This window comes from Dama dama, chromosome 2 (assembly GCF_033118175.1).
Source record: "Dama dama isolate Ldn47 chromosome 2, ASM3311817v1, whole genome shotgun sequence".
Lineage (NCBI taxonomy): Eukaryota > Metazoa > Chordata > Mammalia > Artiodactyla > Cervidae > Dama > Dama dama.
This window is the reverse complement of record NC_083682.1, coordinates 21,509,644-21,529,563: the sequence shown is the minus strand read 5'-3', so window position 1 is coordinate 21,529,563 and position 19,920 is coordinate 21,509,644. Positions and strand designations below refer to the sequence as shown.

General features: G+C 40.1%; 1 protein-coding gene and 1 non-coding gene across 3 annotated transcripts in view; both read right to left on the bottom strand.

Moving 5' to 3' along the window:
- Positions 1–1,069: 1,069 nt before the first annotated feature.
- Positions 1,070–19,920, bottom strand: part of CDON (cell adhesion associated, oncogene regulated) — a 98,270-nt gene continuing 79,419 nt past the window's right edge. For both annotated transcript variants that reach the window (XM_061167005.1, XM_061167013.1), the window contains 2 exons: positions 5,040–5,314; positions 1,070–4,298 (listed from right to left, as the gene is read on the bottom strand). In XM_061167005.1, the coding sequence (XP_061022988.1) occupies positions 4,138–4,298; positions 5,040–5,314 (436 nt within the window). In that variant the 3' untranslated portion in view covers positions 1,070–4,137. The remainder of the gene's footprint in view (positions 4,299–5,039; positions 5,315–19,920) is intronic.
- Positions 14,115–14,221, bottom strand: LOC133041036 (U6 spliceosomal RNA). The gene has a single exon (XR_009689108.1). It is a non-coding gene; the product is annotated as a U6 spliceosomal RNA (small nuclear RNA).

The window sequence follows — 19,920 nt, the reverse complement described above, 5'->3', positions numbered from 1 at the left end:
AGCCAGACGGCCAAGGGATGGTCCTGCCAGGAATCGGGAAAGTGGCGCCTGAGCGGAAACGCAACGCTGACAGAAACGGAGCTCTCCTAGGTTTCTCACGGACTCAGTCTCTTCGAGAAGAGGGCTTTCGGGTTCCCTCAGAGCTGTCAGGGCTGAGGTTCAAGGAAGGCCTGTTTAAATCTGGGGAACACTGTGTGACAGGGCCCCGCCCCATGCAAAAAGCCCTGGTGGCTTTCTGGTCGAAGCAGCCCAGACACTGGGTGTTTTTTTTTGTTTGCTTTTGGCTGTGCTGGATCTTGTTGTTGTTGTTTAGTTGCTAAGCTGTGTCCGACTCTTTGCGACCCCATAGACTGGAGCCCCCAGGCTCCTCTGTCCATGGGATTCTCCAGGCAAGAATCCTGGAGTGGCTTGCCATTTCCTTCTCCAGGGGCTCTTCCTGACCCAGGGATCGAACCCGTGTCTCCTGCACTGGCAGGCAGGTTCTTGACTCTCTGAGCCACCAGAAAAGCCATTTGGGAAGTGCCAGACCTTAGTTGTGGCACGCAGGATCTAGTTCCCTGACCAGAGATTGAACCTGGGCCCCCTGGATTGGGAGCATGGAGTCTTAACCACTGGACATTAAGGGAAGTCCCACCCCAGACACTTTTTTTTTTTTAGGGCAGTAAAGCTAAGCTGCTTCTTAAGACTAAATTTCTGGGGTTCACATGGACACGGCTCTAGGTTAACGGTAAAAATAGACAAGGTCTGAGAAGGGATCCCTCTTTTCTCACTCTCCTCTGCCCTCATTTCCTTCCGAAGAAATGCTAAGCCCCTTAAGAGGCTGCATCTGCTTTGACAGAGCTCCTTGCTGCAGGTATTTTCCCAGCCGCCCCATAATGTATTTGTCCCAGATCCTTTTTCTTCAGGGCCTCGATCTCTGCAGTCAGATCAGAAGGGATTAACTCACTTGATTCTAAGTTGTGCAGAGGAGGTTTTCAAGGAAGGACAGGTCCAAAACTTTTCAAAGACGTACACCCACCCCCGCCACAAGCTATAAGCGGCTTCACACAGACAGGGAGCATCAGAGAAATGCATCTTCATGAGCTACTCTACATGAAAGCAGCATTCTCTTTTAATAGAAAATCATATCGACCAAATAAAACCTGTCAAAGCTACATCATTTAAAATATATACAATTTCAAACATAATATTACAACTTTAAGGAAAATAAAACATACTTTTCAATATGGTACAAAAACATGCATCTGAAAATCACTGCTTGAAGAGAGAGCAACACAGGTGAAATTCAGTTAAAAGGTTGACTTCTTGGCAGTCCTGTAGCTGGAATGAGACTTATGTCACAATCAGCTTAGTAATCTGTATCCATCCTCGCGGACTCTTTTGACAAAAACAAAACCCAGAAAGAAATGCCTTTTGTTTTTAAAGACCACTTCAAGAGGTTTAAAACATTGCCATTTCACTTACATTCTGTACAGTGCCCATCATCAGAGGATCAGTGCACAACCAAAAGAAGGAAAATAAAGGAGCTAGAGAAATGATATAGCCGAAGGGGCAGTTTGATGCTAAAACAAAGACTCACAGAGTTCTCAGAGGAGAAGGGATGTGAAGAGGTCTGAAGGATTACAGGATCATTATCACGCTGAGAGAAGGTCAAATTTCCGGGGAAGGGGTGGTAGCAAGGAGGGTCACAAGGAGAAATGAGGGCTCCAGGGAGACCAGGTAATAAGCTCAGAGCTCTGCCCATGGGGGACAGCCTCTCTAGTTGTGGCGCTAGAGCATCAGAGGAATTCTGCGGTGGGGAGGATCGGGGGCTTACAGGAATGGGTTCCATCAGCAGAGTGAACCGCAATGGTTTTGGAAAGCAGTCTGGAAAAACAGGAGCTCAGATTACTGCTCCAGATAAGTTCAGATTCAGGCTCTGTGGCTCACCCGTGTGACCTGGGGACTTTATCACCTACTTAGTAGATGTGTCGTAACAGGAAGATTTGAGATAGTAGTAGCATGCACCAGTCTGGTACATAACAGTTATTCCACAAATGTTAGAGCCATCGCCCATGCTGTCCTGTCCTCTGACTTCCTGGCAAATAACATTAGGTAGGACTGTTTTGGGTAAATGTGCAGAGCATAAAAGTTCAGAACAACTCATAGTCAGAGAGCACTCATAACTCCTAAACATGAAGGCAATTATATATATATTTATATTTATATATCTCAATATATAAAAGCATTTTTTATAAATAAAAATACAATTAAAGGGATAACACTTAAAACAGCGTTACTAATAATATAAATAAAGCAGTCCACAATGAGATTGCCCTACAGGTAAAGTCATTTTTCTCTTCCTAGTGGACAAATCCCATATTCAAACTCAATCTTTTAAAAGCAGTTTATGACCTAAGGCTCACGCTAATACACCTCTGTTTCCTGAATCAAAATGACTGCTTACAAACACGTAGTCCCCAGTTTTCTAAAACTCCCTTTGTGAGTGTAGCCCTAGAACCTGACTGGCAGACACAGGGTATGTTTTCATATTCTGTGCGCTAGGACTTTGTCCTTTGCTGGCCACAGAAGTAAATGATGCAGACAACTCCCTCCAAAGCTAACTGCATCTAGGCAACAATGAAGAATAAATCCAGTACACTATAGGTGGGGATGTCTGGAACGGAGAACTTGACTGGAGCATCCGTGACACCTGACTATGAAATTGTATCCACTACATTCTACTCCAAGTAATCCTTGCATAGTGACCCAGCTCACATGGCACATTCCACTAACAGTTCTATTTCTAAAATATATAGACATATGTAAGGGAATATGGATGCATTTACACAGAAAGTTGATTAATACAGTATTCTACTCTATTTCACTGCAACTGTTGGGAAACTGTAAAAATATTTTCATTTATGCTGGAATCGCTTGACTCTCCATGAAGAGACTTGTTTTCTGTTTTGTGTTTTTTTTCCCCCAAAGGGATGCACAATCCAAAAAAGAGCAGTGATCCATAAAGCTTGAGTCAAGCTATCAAATACACTCAGAGTGCTGTGTTGTTTTGTTTCAGATGTGGAGAAGAAAAGCCTTTCAACGGCAGCTGCAAATGTCCTTGTCACTCAGAGGCAGCAATAACTGTGATTTACGAGCTCTGCCAGTCAAAGCTATAGGTGCCTGTTACAATGACGACATTCAGGAAAAACGTCCGGAAACTTCAAACCTCCAGATTCTTTTCTAACACTCACATCTTTCAGGTATTGCCCAAGCTGGAACTTAGAAAATACAGATTTTTCAGGGGTGGGGCACCATGATACTTCCTATACTAATGGGAGAGCTTCCACCAAGATGATCCACCTGGAACCTTCCCTTTCTTCTTAAAATATGGATCTTTCTCTTCTAGTCACCACTTGAAAGTCTTATTTTTCTTAGAAACAGTCAAAAAGAGCCCCATGGTAACCATGTTATAAATAAATGTAATTTTAAATGATAGTGGATCTGAAGGCATTCTTTTTCTCTCTGGTCCTGGCTCCCTTTCTGCCTTCTGCAATAACCCAACCAGACCGCCTTAACCTCCACCATGTCCACAATACTGTGATTACTGCCTAGATAACTGGACGTAACCTGTGCCCATATGCAGACAGCCTACAGGTTAACTATCACTTCCGTGGAAGGCACTCATCAAATTCACAAGACATCTATTATAAACATCAGGTGTTACAACTGTGGGTGGTTTCAAATGTTCTCAGACAGTCTGATAACACAATAGTGAAAGACAACTTTCCATCTGAAAATTCCCAATGGCCTGTGCAATCCCAACTTAGCTGACTCAGCCAACAGGTAGGATCCTTGCAGGAGGGGCTCTTCCTATCACTGAGGCTCTTGGACAACATGGTCTCAGGTGTTTCAACTGTGCCAAACTAGGTTGTTTACTGATGAGGGAGAGGAAGGAAGAGGGAGGGAAACTTTTAAGGCATAAATAACATAAAAGGGCACACATTTTAAGATACATTCATATGACATCACTACAACAAAAAATAAATAACGCTCTTTCTCTGAACTGAATTAACGTCCTTCACACAGTCCACCCTCAGGGTTGTTTCGTGCAGTTACTGGCTTGCAGTGGGAACGTGACCGGGCACTGCCGCATCCTCAGGTTTCCTGGGGTTGCTGAAGGACGCCTGGAGGACTGTCTACAGGAGTGCCAGGAGGAGACCATGGTGTCTTTTCAGTACAGTCCTTTGAGACAGGTGGCAAAATAAGAGGATTCCAACTTAAAATGTTCTCAGCTTCTGAGGGCACACAGCTGTCTCCTGAAAAACAAAGGTTTGGAAGCATTATGAAATGAGAAAGGCTGATTTTTATCAAAGCAGTCTAAAAACACTACCTTCAGCAATAAAGAAAGAACCATGAGCAAAATTAGAGACCAGTTAAGTTTACGTTTGAATCTGAGGGAGGCAGAGGTTTAAAATAAAGTTGAGCTCTCATGAACAGCTATATGATTCATCTGAGGGTTACAGCAAACCCCTTAAAAGCCCCAAAATAACCATGTTCAAGAACCACTACAACTCCAGAATCAACTCAGATGAGAAAAGAAGCCTAGGATCACAAAATGCATCCTTCTAGCAAGTCTGTGGTTCAGGTACAAACTGAATCAAAGTCTATTTGGATTTATTTTCCAGAATGTAATAGAATGAACAATCAGAGATGAAGGATGTGTAACACAGAATTTCAGGGACTTCCCTGGCAATCCAGTGATTAAGATTCCCTGTATTGGGAGTATGGGTTCAATCCCTGGCTGGGGAACAAGATCCTATATGCTGTGGCCAAAAAATTAAAAAAACGTCAAAAAAAAAGAACATCCCCAAGCACCCAAGAATTTCAAAGAATCCTTTACAGAGTCAACTTTTGTTGACATATCCAATACCCCCACCCAATAATCTAAGAAATATGAGTTGATCACAGAACGTTCTGAAAGCATCATCTCTCCTGATACAGTTCTTAGTTAACTGAAGACTACCGAGAAACTTGAGATTTATAATGTCTTGCTGTACCTCTGTGGAACTCTGCTGTATCTTCCACACAATCAGAGTTGGTCCCATCTCTACTGTCTTGACAGCAAATCGGCTGAGCAGATGTTGGTGTCATGTCCTCCTCGATGCCCTCCTCGGGTGACTGAACACAGTCGGGGACCGTGGAAGCCAGACACATAGGCATCTTCATGTGACTGAAGGGCTTCATTTCCAAACCATCTTGAGGGTAAGGTGCTATCACTGGGACCACAGGAAGGGGGCTGCTGCTGAAAGTGCTGCTAGCTTTGGTGAAACACCTACAAAGGGTAAACCAGAAGAGACAGAATTGTCTCTGGAGGGATCAATAACTAAAATTTACTTATTCTGAAATATTATTTAGTATTTTGTATTCACAGATTCTTAAGGAAGACTGGTGCTTAAAAGTAACTAAATGATTCACTATGATTTGAATTATCAAGATCTCAAAAATTATAGTTAAAGTGAAATACAAAGGAGAATGCACCAAAATGCAAACCAATTAATAATGGAACAATACACAATGACTTATCACATGCATCCTTTGCCTCAGTCCACTGTTAGAAGTTGTCTTTCATAATAAACTAGCTCCTGAATATAGTACACAGAAGGAAAAGGCCATTCATGCTGGAAGGAGTGAAACAGAAAAAGAGGAAAAGGACAGAAAGCTAAGAAACTTACAGCCACGTGAGAGAAATGACCTTATGAAAGCCAACAAAAATACAGTTTTGAAACCAGGTATGTTCCCTTTCACTCTAGGAAGAAATACTACAAGAACTAGACATTCAAAATCCAAGTTTTGTTTATTTTTCAGTTTTTTTTCTTTGCAGAATTAATTGCTAGAATTTATTAGTACTAAACATTCACTTCAATTCTGCCCTACTTTTATTTCCTGTCTTCATCCAAGATATGTGATTTCCTCTAATTTTTTCTTCCTGTTCTTCAGATTGGATAATCTCTATTGATCTTTTAGTTTATTGACTCTTTCTTCTGTTGTCTTCAATCTGATATTAAGCCCAAACAGTAAATTCTCCATTCCAGTTATTTATGCTTTTCAGCTTTGGAACTTCCATTTGATCTTTATAGGTTCTATTTCTAAGATGAAATTCCCCACGTGAAGGCATTGTGTGTAGTTCATTGAGTCCTTGAGCATATTTGTTAAAGGGTCTGTTTCTATTGACAATTTTTTTCCCTTGAGTAAGTATCACTTTTTCCTATTTTTTACATGTATAGTAACTTTTTTTTTTAAACTGGATTTTTCCCTCTGATTTTCTGGTTATTCTGTTGACCTCAAACTCCATCTTTCAATACCTTCCATTTGTGTTCTTGATCCAAGATTGAAGAATGTCCTCAGGCAAAAACCTATAGACAAATGTTACCCATTGTCTTTCAAGGTTAGATTTATTCAGTTTCTGCCTATTTCTAGTTACTCTACAATACTTTCAGATTGTCCAGATTCCATCATTATTACCCTGGATGATAAGCCATACCATCATTAACAGAAACTAGAGACTGGAGACCCAGAAGTATTTACATATAAAATAAAAATATTTTTTATTTATAAAATTAGGAGTGAGAAAAGTGAAGACATTTCATGTGACTTTGGTCGGGAAGGTTAGGTAGGAAATACACAAGTATACTGGAGGGAAGCACATTAGGGAATAAAGATAAGAATTTTTTTGACTTCCAGCCTTCTAACATGGGGTAGTATGTTTCTGGAACATAAAATCAGTAAAGGGAAGTCCACACAACTGTTACCAGCATCTCTGTTGGTTCAAGTTATAAGAAATAACAAATGTTAAGCTTGAAGCCTTGGAACCTGAAAGAGAGTAAGATATCTGTCAGTAAACCAAATCCTTAATTTAAATAAGTTCAACTTAAATTTCAAAGAGAGAAATATATTGACTATACACTTAGTAGAATTCAGATACCAGTCATCTGGAATGAAAGCAAAGTATGTTTGTCAGGTATTCATCTGCACAGAAAATTATGACCACAGCATAATCTAATATGACTGTAATCCTAACTTTTAACACTATCAGAAAAAATATATACCTGATTCAAAGAAAATCTGCATTCCGATGCAAGTGTTAAGGAAATAAAAAGCAGAGGAAGCACTGGTATGGAAGAAAGTTTGCTGGAGTCAGAATCAAAGCACTGGGATAGCAGACCAAGGCTCCAGGAGAGCAAGGCATTCCTCATGGGTCTGCTGGACATTTCACTCAACTCTGAACTTAAAATTTTTTCTGGGATGCTGGGATGCCAATAAAGGTAAACACAGATCTCTTGACATCCATTTAAAAGTGTCCATGTTATCAGTCTCTTTTCATGAGTCTCTTCCGCTGTCTCAATACCCAGGGAATCTGAAATCCCTCTTGAATGTATTCAATTCATAAGAAACTACAGATTCTAAACAGGGTACTCACCCAAAATGTGTGGCAAGGGCAAGGGGAAAACTTTTTAGTTTCCTTTTCTGGCCCTGCCATGTAGATTACAGGATCTTAGGTCCCTGACCAGGAAATGAACCCAGGGCCATGACAGTGAAAAGTGCCGAGTCCTACCCACTGGGTCACCAGGGAACTCCTGGAAAAATCTTTTTGCATTCAAATTACTTCTAGTGAGAATTTACTATTATATATCTATATAAAAAAACATGCTTAGAAGAACCCTTTATTCCAAAAGCATGTGACATGTGAATACCTTCTAAATGTCAGACACTGCAGTAGACACTGAAAATATAAAGATAAATACAACAGGTTCCAGCTCCCAGTCTAGCATAGGAGAGTAAGTAAACAAATGGTTACACTATAGTGTAGTAAGTATAACATAGGAAGATACAAGACACTGGGAGCACTCAGCTTTGAGATGGGTTAGGGCTGTATGGCTGATGAGAATAGGGTACTTTCTGCATTCCAACTAGGGACTAGTGTGTATCCTTCCATGCTCTTCCAGACTCAAGTGTCTTATAATTGAGGAAATTTCATTAGATGACAATTAGAGAGTAAGAAAGATTCTGATTTCCAAAAACCAGAAATATCTCTGGTCAAGGGAATCTATATGACTACCATGATTTGTTGAAAATAATTCTTAAAAATTATGTTCCTGGCTTCTGGCTATGACTGATTAGTTTATATCAGAACAACTCTCCTGCAACCAAAAAAAAAAAAAAAAAGATGGAGACATTGGAGTTTAAATCTGTTGGAATCATCAGAGAGCTACCCAGCACTTAAGTGGCTAAGATTCCAGAAAGAAGGTAAATGTGAATTTCAGCACCACTTGTCCTCACAAAGCATCTGCCCAGTTCAATGCAGGATGGAACACTGAGGCGTCAGGCAGGCAGGCAGCTGCAGAACTGAGAACTTCTGGCACTTTCATGGGGCTGGGGAGACAGAAATTAAGAGTTCAGAGGCTGCCAAAGAGAAAAGGCCCTGTAAACAGCCCGGGCTTTTAACTGGGACCCTTGAAGAGTTACACTGTAAAAATAACGGTGAAGCAGAAGAGACAAGGCTTTTAAAAAGACTTGAAACTCAGCATTAAATCATTCAAGTGGGTTAAAATGATCTGCTCCTTGCCTAATTGCCTGCCAAAAGCAAACGCAAATCCTTTTTGGGGGAAAAAAACATCTTCCAGAGCCTCTAGGAGTTTTTATATGCAACGTCTAGAATTCCATAAAAAATCACCAGGCATTTCTGAAGACAGAAATAAAAGAAAAATAAGTGATGCTTATATTGAGTTAGGAGACAATGACTTTAAAAGAACTGGATGATTATATTCAAGAAAAAAGGTGACAAGACGGAGAATTTTAACAGAGACTGAGCATCTAATAATAATTATTATTTGGAATTTCTAAACTAATAAGTAGAATATCCTAAATGAAGAACTCAGTTCATGGAGTTAAGTGGAAATTGAGCACAGATGACCAAAGGTTTACTGAACATGAAGTGTGTTCAGACTGAAGACACAAAAGTGTGGAAAATATAGAAAGAAGCCTAAGAGACATAAGGGGCATACAGAAAAGCTCATATATAGAATGAAATATTACTCAGCCATAAAAAGAAACAAAATAATGCCACTTGCAGCAACATAGATGGACACAGAGATTGTCATACTGAGTGAAGTAAGTCAGAGAAAGACAGATATCAAATGATATCACTTATGTGTGGAATCTAAAAATTTAAAAAAATGGTACCAATGAACTTATGTGCAAAATAGAAACAGACTCACAGATGTAGATAACAAGCTTTCGGTTACCAAAGGGGAAAGGGACAGGGAGGGAGGGGTGAATTGGGAGTTTGGGCCTGACATATACACACTATTATATATAAAATAGAGAACTGATAAGGACCTACTGTATGGCACAGGGAACTCTACTCAGGACTCTGCAGTGACCTATGGGGAAAAGAATCTGAAAAAGAGCAGATATATGTATATGTATAACCGATTCACTTTGCTGTACCCCTAAAACTAACACAACGTTGTAAATCAACTACACTCCAATAAAAATTACCTGAAAAAAAGAAAGGGGACAACAGCAACAAAGATAATGTTGGGAACTGTGAATAAACATTGACAGCTGAAAAACCGAACCTGTATTGTCTTAAAAGACTTTCAATATTTATAGAATTAAACTATATGACAAAAATAACAAAGCACTGGAGAAGAGACTAGAGTTAAAACGACTCTAAAATATTTTGCTGTTCTAGGAAGTAATAAAAGTACTAATGCATGTTAGACTCCAATTAAGGTCATAATGTCCAGTGCCAAGCACATAGTAAATGGCATATCGTAGGACTTCAAAAATGGTGAATGGATACATAATAAACATTGAACATTGAACTTTTTAAATAAGCTTTTCTATAGGCAAGTAAAATTATTATCAAAGAGCAACAACTAAACTAATTGGTCAAGATATCTTTTTTTTTTTTTTTTTTTTATTGTCTTTCTTTTTTTTTTTTTTTTATTATTATTTTTTTTTTTTCCCCAGTGGGTTTTGTCATACATTGATATGAATCAGCCATGGATTTACATGTATTCCCAATCCCGATCCCCCCTCCCACCTCCCTCTCCACCCGATTCCTCTGGGTCTTCCCAGTGCACCAGGCCGGAGCACTTGTCTCGTGCATCCCACCTGGGCTGGTGATCTGTTTCACCATAGATAGTATACATGCTGTTCTTATAATAATAGATCACACCCAAAACTAAGACACATAGATTAAAAGTGAGAATGAACCATATACTTACCTCTGAAGATTTTTGTACCACAATAGAAGCTATCTCTGTCCTCGTTCATATTGGCTCTGTTGTTTAGCTTTCTTTCTATCTGTTGGCTTCAAAGTTATCTGACTTAAATGTCAGTCTTCTGGAGGATGGGCACTGCCTGTCCTCGGTGTCAGAGAAAGCTCTTAGATCAGTGAGACACAGGGCACAGTCAGGCACTTAATGAAACCCCCAATCATGACGTAAAACAAACAAAATGAGCTTCTGGCTTAATGTCCCATTTCTCTGCAGGAATCTGGAAGTAATACAAAGGTACCTGAAACCTGAAAGACAAAAAAAAAGGATCAGGTCAGAAAGAGACATTTTCATTTAAAGAAGTAAAGTTAAGGTGTAAGAAAAAAATATACTTGCCAGAATTTGAAACACCAGGGCAGTTCCCTAAAAAACAAGATACTGTAAGTTAATAACTGGCTTTCACAGAGCTAACAGGAATGAAATTTCATAATGTTAACAAAAATAATGAAGACTCACCAGATTAGATGCCTTCAATTCTTCTGTTGTCTTCTTTCCCCTCTTTCGTTTCTTTTTTGTCCTGCTCGTTTCTTTAATTTAAAGCAACGGATGAGATTTTTAAAGGACCTCTACGGGCAGTCTAACAGTATGAGTGTAGAGCACTTTTGCGAACATTTTATTTCACAGATGTTTGATCACAACACTGGCTGCCAGCCTTAGAGCTGTTACAATATGGCAGGTGTGATTCTGATACTGCTTTCATTGATGAAAACAAGTGGCAAGGCTTCACATTTTCCAAGTGAATACACTAGTTTCTTTCATAGTGGAAAAAAAAATACAGCACTATTGTGATAATGAAGGTGAACGATATGGATGGGACAGGACCAAAGGATGGTGAGGATAGAGGCGCCAGGGCCAATTACAGTGAATAGTATCTAGAGAGCTGATACTGTCATCTGGCTTTATAAGCTGGGGTTAACAAGTAAATACATATGTTTTAAAAGAAATTACAGATATTTAGCAGGAGAAAAGTGCAATTTCCTACTGGATATTCTTTAGCATCTATCTTTCAGGTAAGTGATATAGAAAACTACTGTAGTGCATACTTTTATTCCAAACTTTGAGTTTCAATTAACAGGGTGGTGCTGACAGTAAAATCATCATGTGCGTTAGACTGGTAAAGTGATGATTACCCAAATTTCAACCTGATAAACCAAACTGGTTTAAAATGTTCTAGTACAGTGAACCCTAACTCATAATTATTAGTAATTAACCACATACAGCAGGGCCTCCAATCACCGTGTTCTAATGCCTGATAATCTGCAGTGGAGCTAATGTAATAGCAATAGAAAGAAAGTGCACAATAAACGTCATGCACTTGAATCATCCTAAAACCATCTCCCCCCCGGGTCCATGGAAAAACTGTTTTCCACGGGGACCACTGATGTAGAAAACCAAATATAAGTAATTGAGTCACATTACTTCTAGTTCATTTTTGGATGTCTGCATGGGTCAGCATAAAAACGGCTTTAACCTGGGGGTTACATGCTAAGATATAAACAGAGGACATAGTCTATAGAAAAGAAACATGACACCTGTTCTGAATGTAATTAAGCTTGTAACAAGTGAACCAATTCTTTTACTGATGCTTTAATTAAAATTTCTAAAGCAACCAGATAACTACAAAAATAGTACCTGTATATATGTAAGAGACCCAAATCTACAGGTGCTGAGAGAGAGAAAAGGGCAAATGTCTGCATATTTATGACATTATTAACATGTTCTTACAATGCACATCTCACAGTTTATACGATACAAATAATTTGTAACTTCTTTTTTTTTTTTTGTAATTTCTTTCTATCTTTGGCTTCTCATATGACCTTTCAGTTGCAGTTATTATTGGCTTAAGGTGGAGTGACAGTTTTCAATGGGTTGTCTCTGGCTCAATGAAATGACTTTGCCTAACTTTGAAAGCACTGAGTAAACGGAACTCCGTGCATCTTGCCACATACAAAGATTTGTGCTGCTCTGCAAGAATTCAGGTGGTCTGGGACCTGTTAGTTTATTACTAAGGTATCTTTCAGGAAACAGGAGAGGGCTGTCTGACCAAAGTAGAAGATAGGAGAATGACTATTACAGTGTCATAAAAAATAAAATATTCTTGAAGCAGCCACCTGAATAGCACACGCTAAGAAATAAGAAACGGGAATAGTAGCGCAGCATCGTGTTTGGAAGAATACGTTGCATTAGTATTTGACTAAACATATTTTGGACACTCCAGAAAAACTACATAGCACCTCTGAAATGTTTTGCAGAGAAGTATCCCATTTCTGATTACATAGTTGAACATTTGTTAAGCATGATTATATACAGAATTTCTGTGATTAGATAATTGTATACATTTTGCCTTAAGTTTCCTCTTCTGATTATCCCTGGAGGGCAGGGACTAACTACCCACGAACCTCTTGGATGCATGATACTTATTTTCATGAATGTGTTCCATGAATATCCTCTGAAACCGTCTCATCTTGGTGGTGGTTCGCTTTAACGTTCACCTCACCCTTGCTGTTTCTTCTTGCCACTGTGTCTGTCACTTTGCTGACCTAGCCCTTATCTTGAGGAGGTCATCAATTACCCTGCAACAGAACCCTGATGACATTCCTCTAGGGCCATGGAGGTCCTCCGTTCTCACCATACACTCTTTGCTACAGGCTGCAGTGACCCAAGCCATGCAGTGGGCGTTTCCTTTTGGGAATTAGTTTATTCGTGGCTGTCACACAACAGGCAACAGTCACTCAGCCATCTCCGGCTTCCCTGGTGGCTCGGACGGTAAAGAATCTGCCTGCAATGCAGGAGCTGGAGGTTTGATCCCTGAGTTGGGAAGATCCCCTAGAGAAGGAAATGGCAACCCACTCCAGTATTCTTGCCTGGAGAATTCCATGGACGGAGGAACCTGGTGGGCTATGGTCCACGGGACTGCAAAGAGTCAAACACGACTAAGCAACTATCACTCCCTTTAAATACATGTTGGGTGACTATAAATGATGGAATGCATTATTGAACGTGGCAAGCTCACGCACTCTCTCTCTCACACACACAATCTTACAAATAAAAGACCAAAAGCATGTACTGTTCTAACCACATGACTCCTTGACAACAGGATCAGGGTTCCATATCAAAAGTACAATATAAGTAACTTCCCCCAGAAAGGAAGGTACCAATCAATTAAAGAAATTAGACCCAGTTTTTTGAATATTTTTCTTAGAGAATCAGGGAGATTACCATAGATGGAAGAGAATCCAAATCTTGGGCTCTGTGTATTTCCTTCCTTTGGTTTTATGGCTAGTTTTGAAGTAGCTGAGTGGTTAGGGATAGGAGATGGGTTGAATCATAACCAATTAACCTGCTGGAGCAGAGTCTAATTGTCTTTATTTTTTTTTTCATTTATTTTTATTAGTTGGAGGCTAATTACTTTACAATATTGTAGTGGTTTTTGTCATACATTGACATGAATCAGCCATGGATTTACATGTATTCCCCATCCTGATCCCCCCTCCCACCTCCCTCTTTACTCAATCCCTCTGGGTCTTCCCAGTGCACCAGGCCCGAGCATTTGTCTCATGCATCCAACCTGGGCTGGTGATCTGATTCACCCTAGATAATATACATGTTTCGATGCTGTTCTCTCGAAACATCCCACCCTCGCCTTCTCCCACAGAGTCCAAAAGTCTGTTCTGTACATCTGTGTCTCTTTTTCTGTTTTACATATAGGGTTATCATTACCATCTTTCTAAATTCCATATATATGTGTTAGTATACTGTAATGGTCTTTATCTTTCTGGCTTACTTCACAAAAATATGGAATGCTTCACGAATTTGCGTGTCATCTTTGCGCAGGGGCCATGCTAATCTTCTCTGTATCGTTCCAATTTTAGTATATGTGCTGCCGAAGCGAGCACCTAATTGTCTTTAGATAAGCAGTTGTTTTCATATTTCACAAACCAATTGGGTAAACCAAACCGTCCACCTAAAAGATCTACTCTTATAATGGAATGTTTTCATATTCATCTCTACACACTTATGTTTATCGGAGTATATCTGACTCAGTGGAAGGTTTCAAGTTGGTGAAGGAGTACCTTCAAACCCAACAATACCCAGACTTTTAAGGTGATCATTACAGAAAAACCTGGAGGTCATTTATAATACCTACGTTTTCTAAAGCACTATTCCCAATAGTTTTATTTCTCCTCTTGACCACCAGCCATGTATAGCTCATACTTTTTTCCCCAGATGGATTATATACATTTTTCCAAGTTGATTTTTACTTGGCAACTTCCTGCCCATTTCCAATCTCTTTAGGACACTTAAAGTTAATTTTTGTTCCTTCCTGATGGGACCTCTCAGTTCATTCATCTGTGAATTTCATCAGTGTCCTCTCTTACAAATTATCAAGACTGATGGTAAACAGAGCAGATTTAATGTCAATCCCTTCCCATTAAACTAGCCAAGCAACTGACAAACCCCATTTAATGACATATCCAGAACTGCACTACTGTTTTCTGAATTGAGGAGAGAAGGGTAGAAAGCTATTGATTTATTTGATTAAAATCTGTTTAACTCTTGCAATGCACAAGGATTTCTCAACTGAGTCTTTCATGCAGGGGGCTGGCTCCCCCAAAGCTACATTAAATATGTTTCTTTCCAGCTGTTCGTAGTGAGTCGTTACATGCAACTCTTAAACCTGAAAAACATTCAAATGGACTGAACGCAGAGAGGCAGGCAGTCCTCTACAAATGCTACAAAAGCCCTGCTGCTGCTGCTGCTAAGTCACTTCAGTCGTGTCCGACTCTGTGCGACCCCACAGATGGCAGCCCACCAGGCTCCCCTGGTCCCTGGGATTCTCCAGGCAAGAACACTGGAGTGGGTTGCCATTTCCTTCTCCAATGCATGAAAGTGAAAAGTGAAAGTGAAGTCACTCAGTCGTGTCTGACTCTTCGCAACCCCATGGACTACAGCCTACCAGGCTCCTCCATCCATGGGATTTTCCAGGCAAGAGTACTGGAATGGGTGCCATTGCCTTCTCTGACAAAAGCCCTAGCAGCAAATAAAACTCTAGATTGCTAGAGTGTGCACTCCCCTTTTGTTATTGTTCGGTTGCCACATTGTGTCCAACTCTTTGTGACCCCATGGACTGCAACACACCAGGCTTCCCAGTCCTTCACTATCTCCCAGAGTTTGCTCAAATGCATATCTGTTGAGTCCACTCCCCTTTGACCTGTTCTCAAATTTTCACATCAACATGTCAGTTTGGACAAGAAAGGCAAAGTTTTCTATTACTGAAATAGAAAGATGATAAAAGGACCTTAAGGTTGGCAATGACTAGCTTTTTAAAAGGCCACTCCAAGAAATACATTCGTGTTTAAATCTAAAAAGGCAGGGAAAAAAAAAAAAAAGCTAGGGCGGCAAGACACAGGGCAAGTAGATTCCAAGGGGAAAGGCCTTCGTCAATTCTTCACTCATCAGTAATCTGTACAGTAAGAGCCCTGCCCTGGGTCAATGCAGGTTTGATGAGGCACCACTGGGGTTGAAGGGGATGACTCCCGGGTGTGTGAGGGGTGGACGGGCATAAGCGCATTCCTGCAGGGTTTCCTCGTTCAGTGATTACATCCAATTACCTGGACACCATCCTTGACATCTTCCCCTCTGCGGGCCTCCTCAAACAGTTACTCATATCTTTTACAAAAATTGCACCTTCTAAATCTCTCCAAACCACCTACCTCTCTCTGCATCCACTATAGCTATCTTAGTGCACTATTTCTCATCTGGATCACTCCCACAGCCATCCAATGGATCCCCTGTCTCCTTTTTTGTGCCATCCAACGGAGTCTCCAAACTCTATCCCCCAGAGCACTCTATCATGCTAGCTTTCGCTGACTCACTGTGGCTCCATATGGTCTTAATTCACTCATCTATCTCTGACCCTTTCCCTTACTACGTTCCTGCCACATTAGCCTTCTTTGATTCTGTAAGAATTCCAGCATTCTTTTTATAGCTTATAGTATCTATTACCAATGATTTTAAGATTTTTTTTTTTTTTGATGTGGATCATTTTTAAAGTCTTCATTGAATTTGTTGCAATACTGCTTCTGTCTTATGTTTTGGTTTTTTGGCCACGAGGCATGTGGGATCCTAGCCACCCAACCAGGGATCAAACCCATGCCCCTTACTCCCTTAACCATTGGTTCACCAGGGCAGTCCCTTTTTATTTACTTATTTATTTATTTTTAGAAATATTTATTCATTTGACTGTGCTGGGTCTCAGTTGGGGCACACGGGATCTTTTAGTATGGCATGTGGGATCTAGTTCCCTGACCAGGGATTGAACTGGGCCCCCCTGCATTGGGAGTGCAGTCTTAACCACTGGACCACCAGGAAAGCCCTTTATTCTGCTTTAAAGGTTTTGCATAAACAGTACCTTGCCTTTGCCTGGAAAGCTTTAAACCTATCCCCATTCTCTTTGACCTAATTTTACAAATTCTTCACGTAAAGTGTCACTTGCTTAGTGAAGTCTTTCCTTTCAATGCATTCTTTATATTGTCTTTAAAGCACCCAGTTTGAATTATTTATTCATTTTTATGATTTATTTATGCCATTTTGAAAAAAGATGTGTCTCCCCATCAAATTATAAGCTCAGTGAAGGCAAGGACAATGCCCGTTTTGTTCACAACTGTAGCCTTGGGACCTAGCTTGGCACCTGGTCCACAAAAGACTTTCAAAAAATATCTGCTGAGTGAATGATGAATGACTGAATCCTCTTTTAATTTTAGCTCTCCTGATTTTATCACACCCCTTGCCTCACCTCTTTGAAAATATATCAAGGCAGTAAGGAAAATACAAGGGGATTATGAAAAAGATGTCTAATTACTTCAAATACTTAAGATATAAAAGCCTTTAAAAATTAAATATATAAAAATAATCAGCCAAGGTTACTGTCTCCATTAGTATTCCCACTTATTTTTATTTTTCTTTCAAACTTAGTTTTATTAGGCAATATGGAATTGGTGATATTCAAACTTTTTATCCTACAAAAATAGCAATTTCTGTATATATCTGTGTATACATATACACATACTTATGCATTTCCAAATAAATGTCTTATTGATAAAACAAAAATCCGCACCCCCCACCAAATATCTTTAAAATGGTCAACTTTTACAGGCAGGTAGAGAACTTCAAAATGTCCAACCCATCTTTAAGTTCTATTACTTTGATACAAATGACTCATAAATATAGAGATCATTGTCCCAATCTATTCCCTGAACCCAAGACCAGCATTTTCATCTGTCTGCTTGACTTAGATGTTTAACTGGCACTTGAAACTCTAAATTAAACATCCAACCAATATCATCACCTTCCCTCAATATATCATTTCATTAAGTTTCTTGTTTCTATGACTATCACCATGGTGACTACCAGGCCATTCACACTTGAAATTCTCTATTCATTTTAAACCTTTTTCTAGATTCCTATCAGTGCATTCCAGGCAATGGCCAAGTCCCCCAAATTCTAAGTCTAGAATCTAACTCAGCTCTCCCTTTCTAGCCCCATTCCTTTCATGAAGCTGAGGCCTTCATTACACAAGTCGTCACACTGGTCTCCTCCCTCCAATCCTACCACCATTACTAGCCTAAACACATCTCTGCAGAGCTGGCTCCCTTTCTCAAACATCTTCAAAAGAATCATGATGCCACTAAGCCCAGCGTGTCTCAACATTTAACCCAAGTCCCCCTGCTTTTTGATTAATGCAAAAATCTCATCTCTCTCCTACATTTTATATTACAGAAACAATAGGGGCTTTTCCTATTCCTTAAATATAAAACCATGAGATTCAATGTGCTTCTTCAAACTCCACTCACCATACTTCAAACTCTGTCTGTGAATCCCTCTTATTAACTGTCAGCTCTCTGGAGGGAAGCCTTGTACTTGATGGGCACTCAATAAATGTTGATTAAATGAACTACTAATCCCTGACAGTAAGGATGATCCATGATAGAAACTCAGTCTGGTTTTCCAGTTTTATGACCTGCTATGGGCTTCCCAGGTGGCTTAGTGGCGAAGAATCTGCCTGCTAATTCAGGAGACGCAGGTTTGATCCCTGGAGGAGGAAATGGCAACCCACCCAAGCCTGAAAAATTCCATGGGCAGAGGAACCCGGCCGGCTACAGTCCATGGGGTCGCAAAGGGTCAGACATGATTGAGCATGAGTACTGTACTTATTGAGAGGTTGAATTTCAGTCCCTGATGTAGAGCATGTGCTTAGTAGCTCAGTCGTGTCTGACTCTTTGTGACCCCATGGACTGCAGCCCACCAGGCTCCTATGTCCATGGGGATTCTCCAGGCAAGAATACTGGAGTGGGTTGCCATACCCTCCTCCAGGGGATCTTCCCAACCCAGAGATTGAACCCAGGTCTCCTGCAATGTAGGGGGATTCTTTAGAGGCTCATAAAATGAGTTAGGGGTTCACGAGTACTCTCTACTTGGCTACTCCAGCCAAATTATGCCAGCGGTTCTCAAAGCATGATCCTACAAGCAGAGACATCAGCACCCCTGGAATGCACTAGAAAAGCAAATTCTCAGTCCTCACCTTAGCTCTACTGAGCCAGAAACTCTAGAGATAGAGCTTTGTAATTTGGTTTTTACAAGTGCTCCAAGCAATTCTAGAGCATGCTAAAGTTTGATAACCCCTGAACTAGACTATTTACCCTCAGGTAAGTGTTATCTTTCCTCCTTCCATGACTTGATTCCTTCTGCCTGGAAACTCCAGTGCCTGGCTAGTACTCAATAAATGTTTATTTTGCCTGAACAGCCAAAAACTCTAAAATGCCTCCTTGATAGCCCTCATATATCTGAACTGAAATTATGCCTCTTTTTGTGTACATACTCTTTTCAGTTGGCATGAGGAAATGCAAGCTTCTTCTTAGCAATAACGTCAATATTTTAGAAGTGTAAATTGTCTAAAATTGTGCATATTTGGGGGAGTAAATGATATATCATCTACTTTTCAGTATTCAAAGCTTATTACAAATTTTGCCATCTTGAGGATCTTGAGAGGAGATGCCTGTTTTCAATTATAATGTTAAAAAGAGTCAGAAACCTTTAGATTTAATGATTCCAATTTTGCAGAGCTGAAGATAGGTACTTATTGATGTTAATCTGCATCAAAATCACATAAGTGTTCCAAGAAGCCAGGTAAGCCACTTGGCTAACCTTGGAGCCCAGGCAGGAAACTGAAGGTTTGCCCTAAATAGGTAGACTGTGAGGTAGGAAGAATATTTGGGCCAGGGAGAAACTGAAGCTGGCTTCCTAAGGCTGCAGAGAATTCACCTATGTTTCCAGATAAAAGTAACACCCCAAACATGAAATACAAGAGGTCGCTAACTTGAAAATCAATAGAAATATTGATTGTCTTAAAGGAGAAAACCATGTATAATAAAACCCCAAAGACCACACACACACACACACAAGCTCACACAAACAAAAATGGCAGTGAACACAAGATGGCAGAAGTCATTCAAATTCTTTTAAGGAAACGGGATGTATTTCTGGTACTAGGATATGGTACCTCATTATAAAGGTGATTAGTAGCAAATTACCAAAA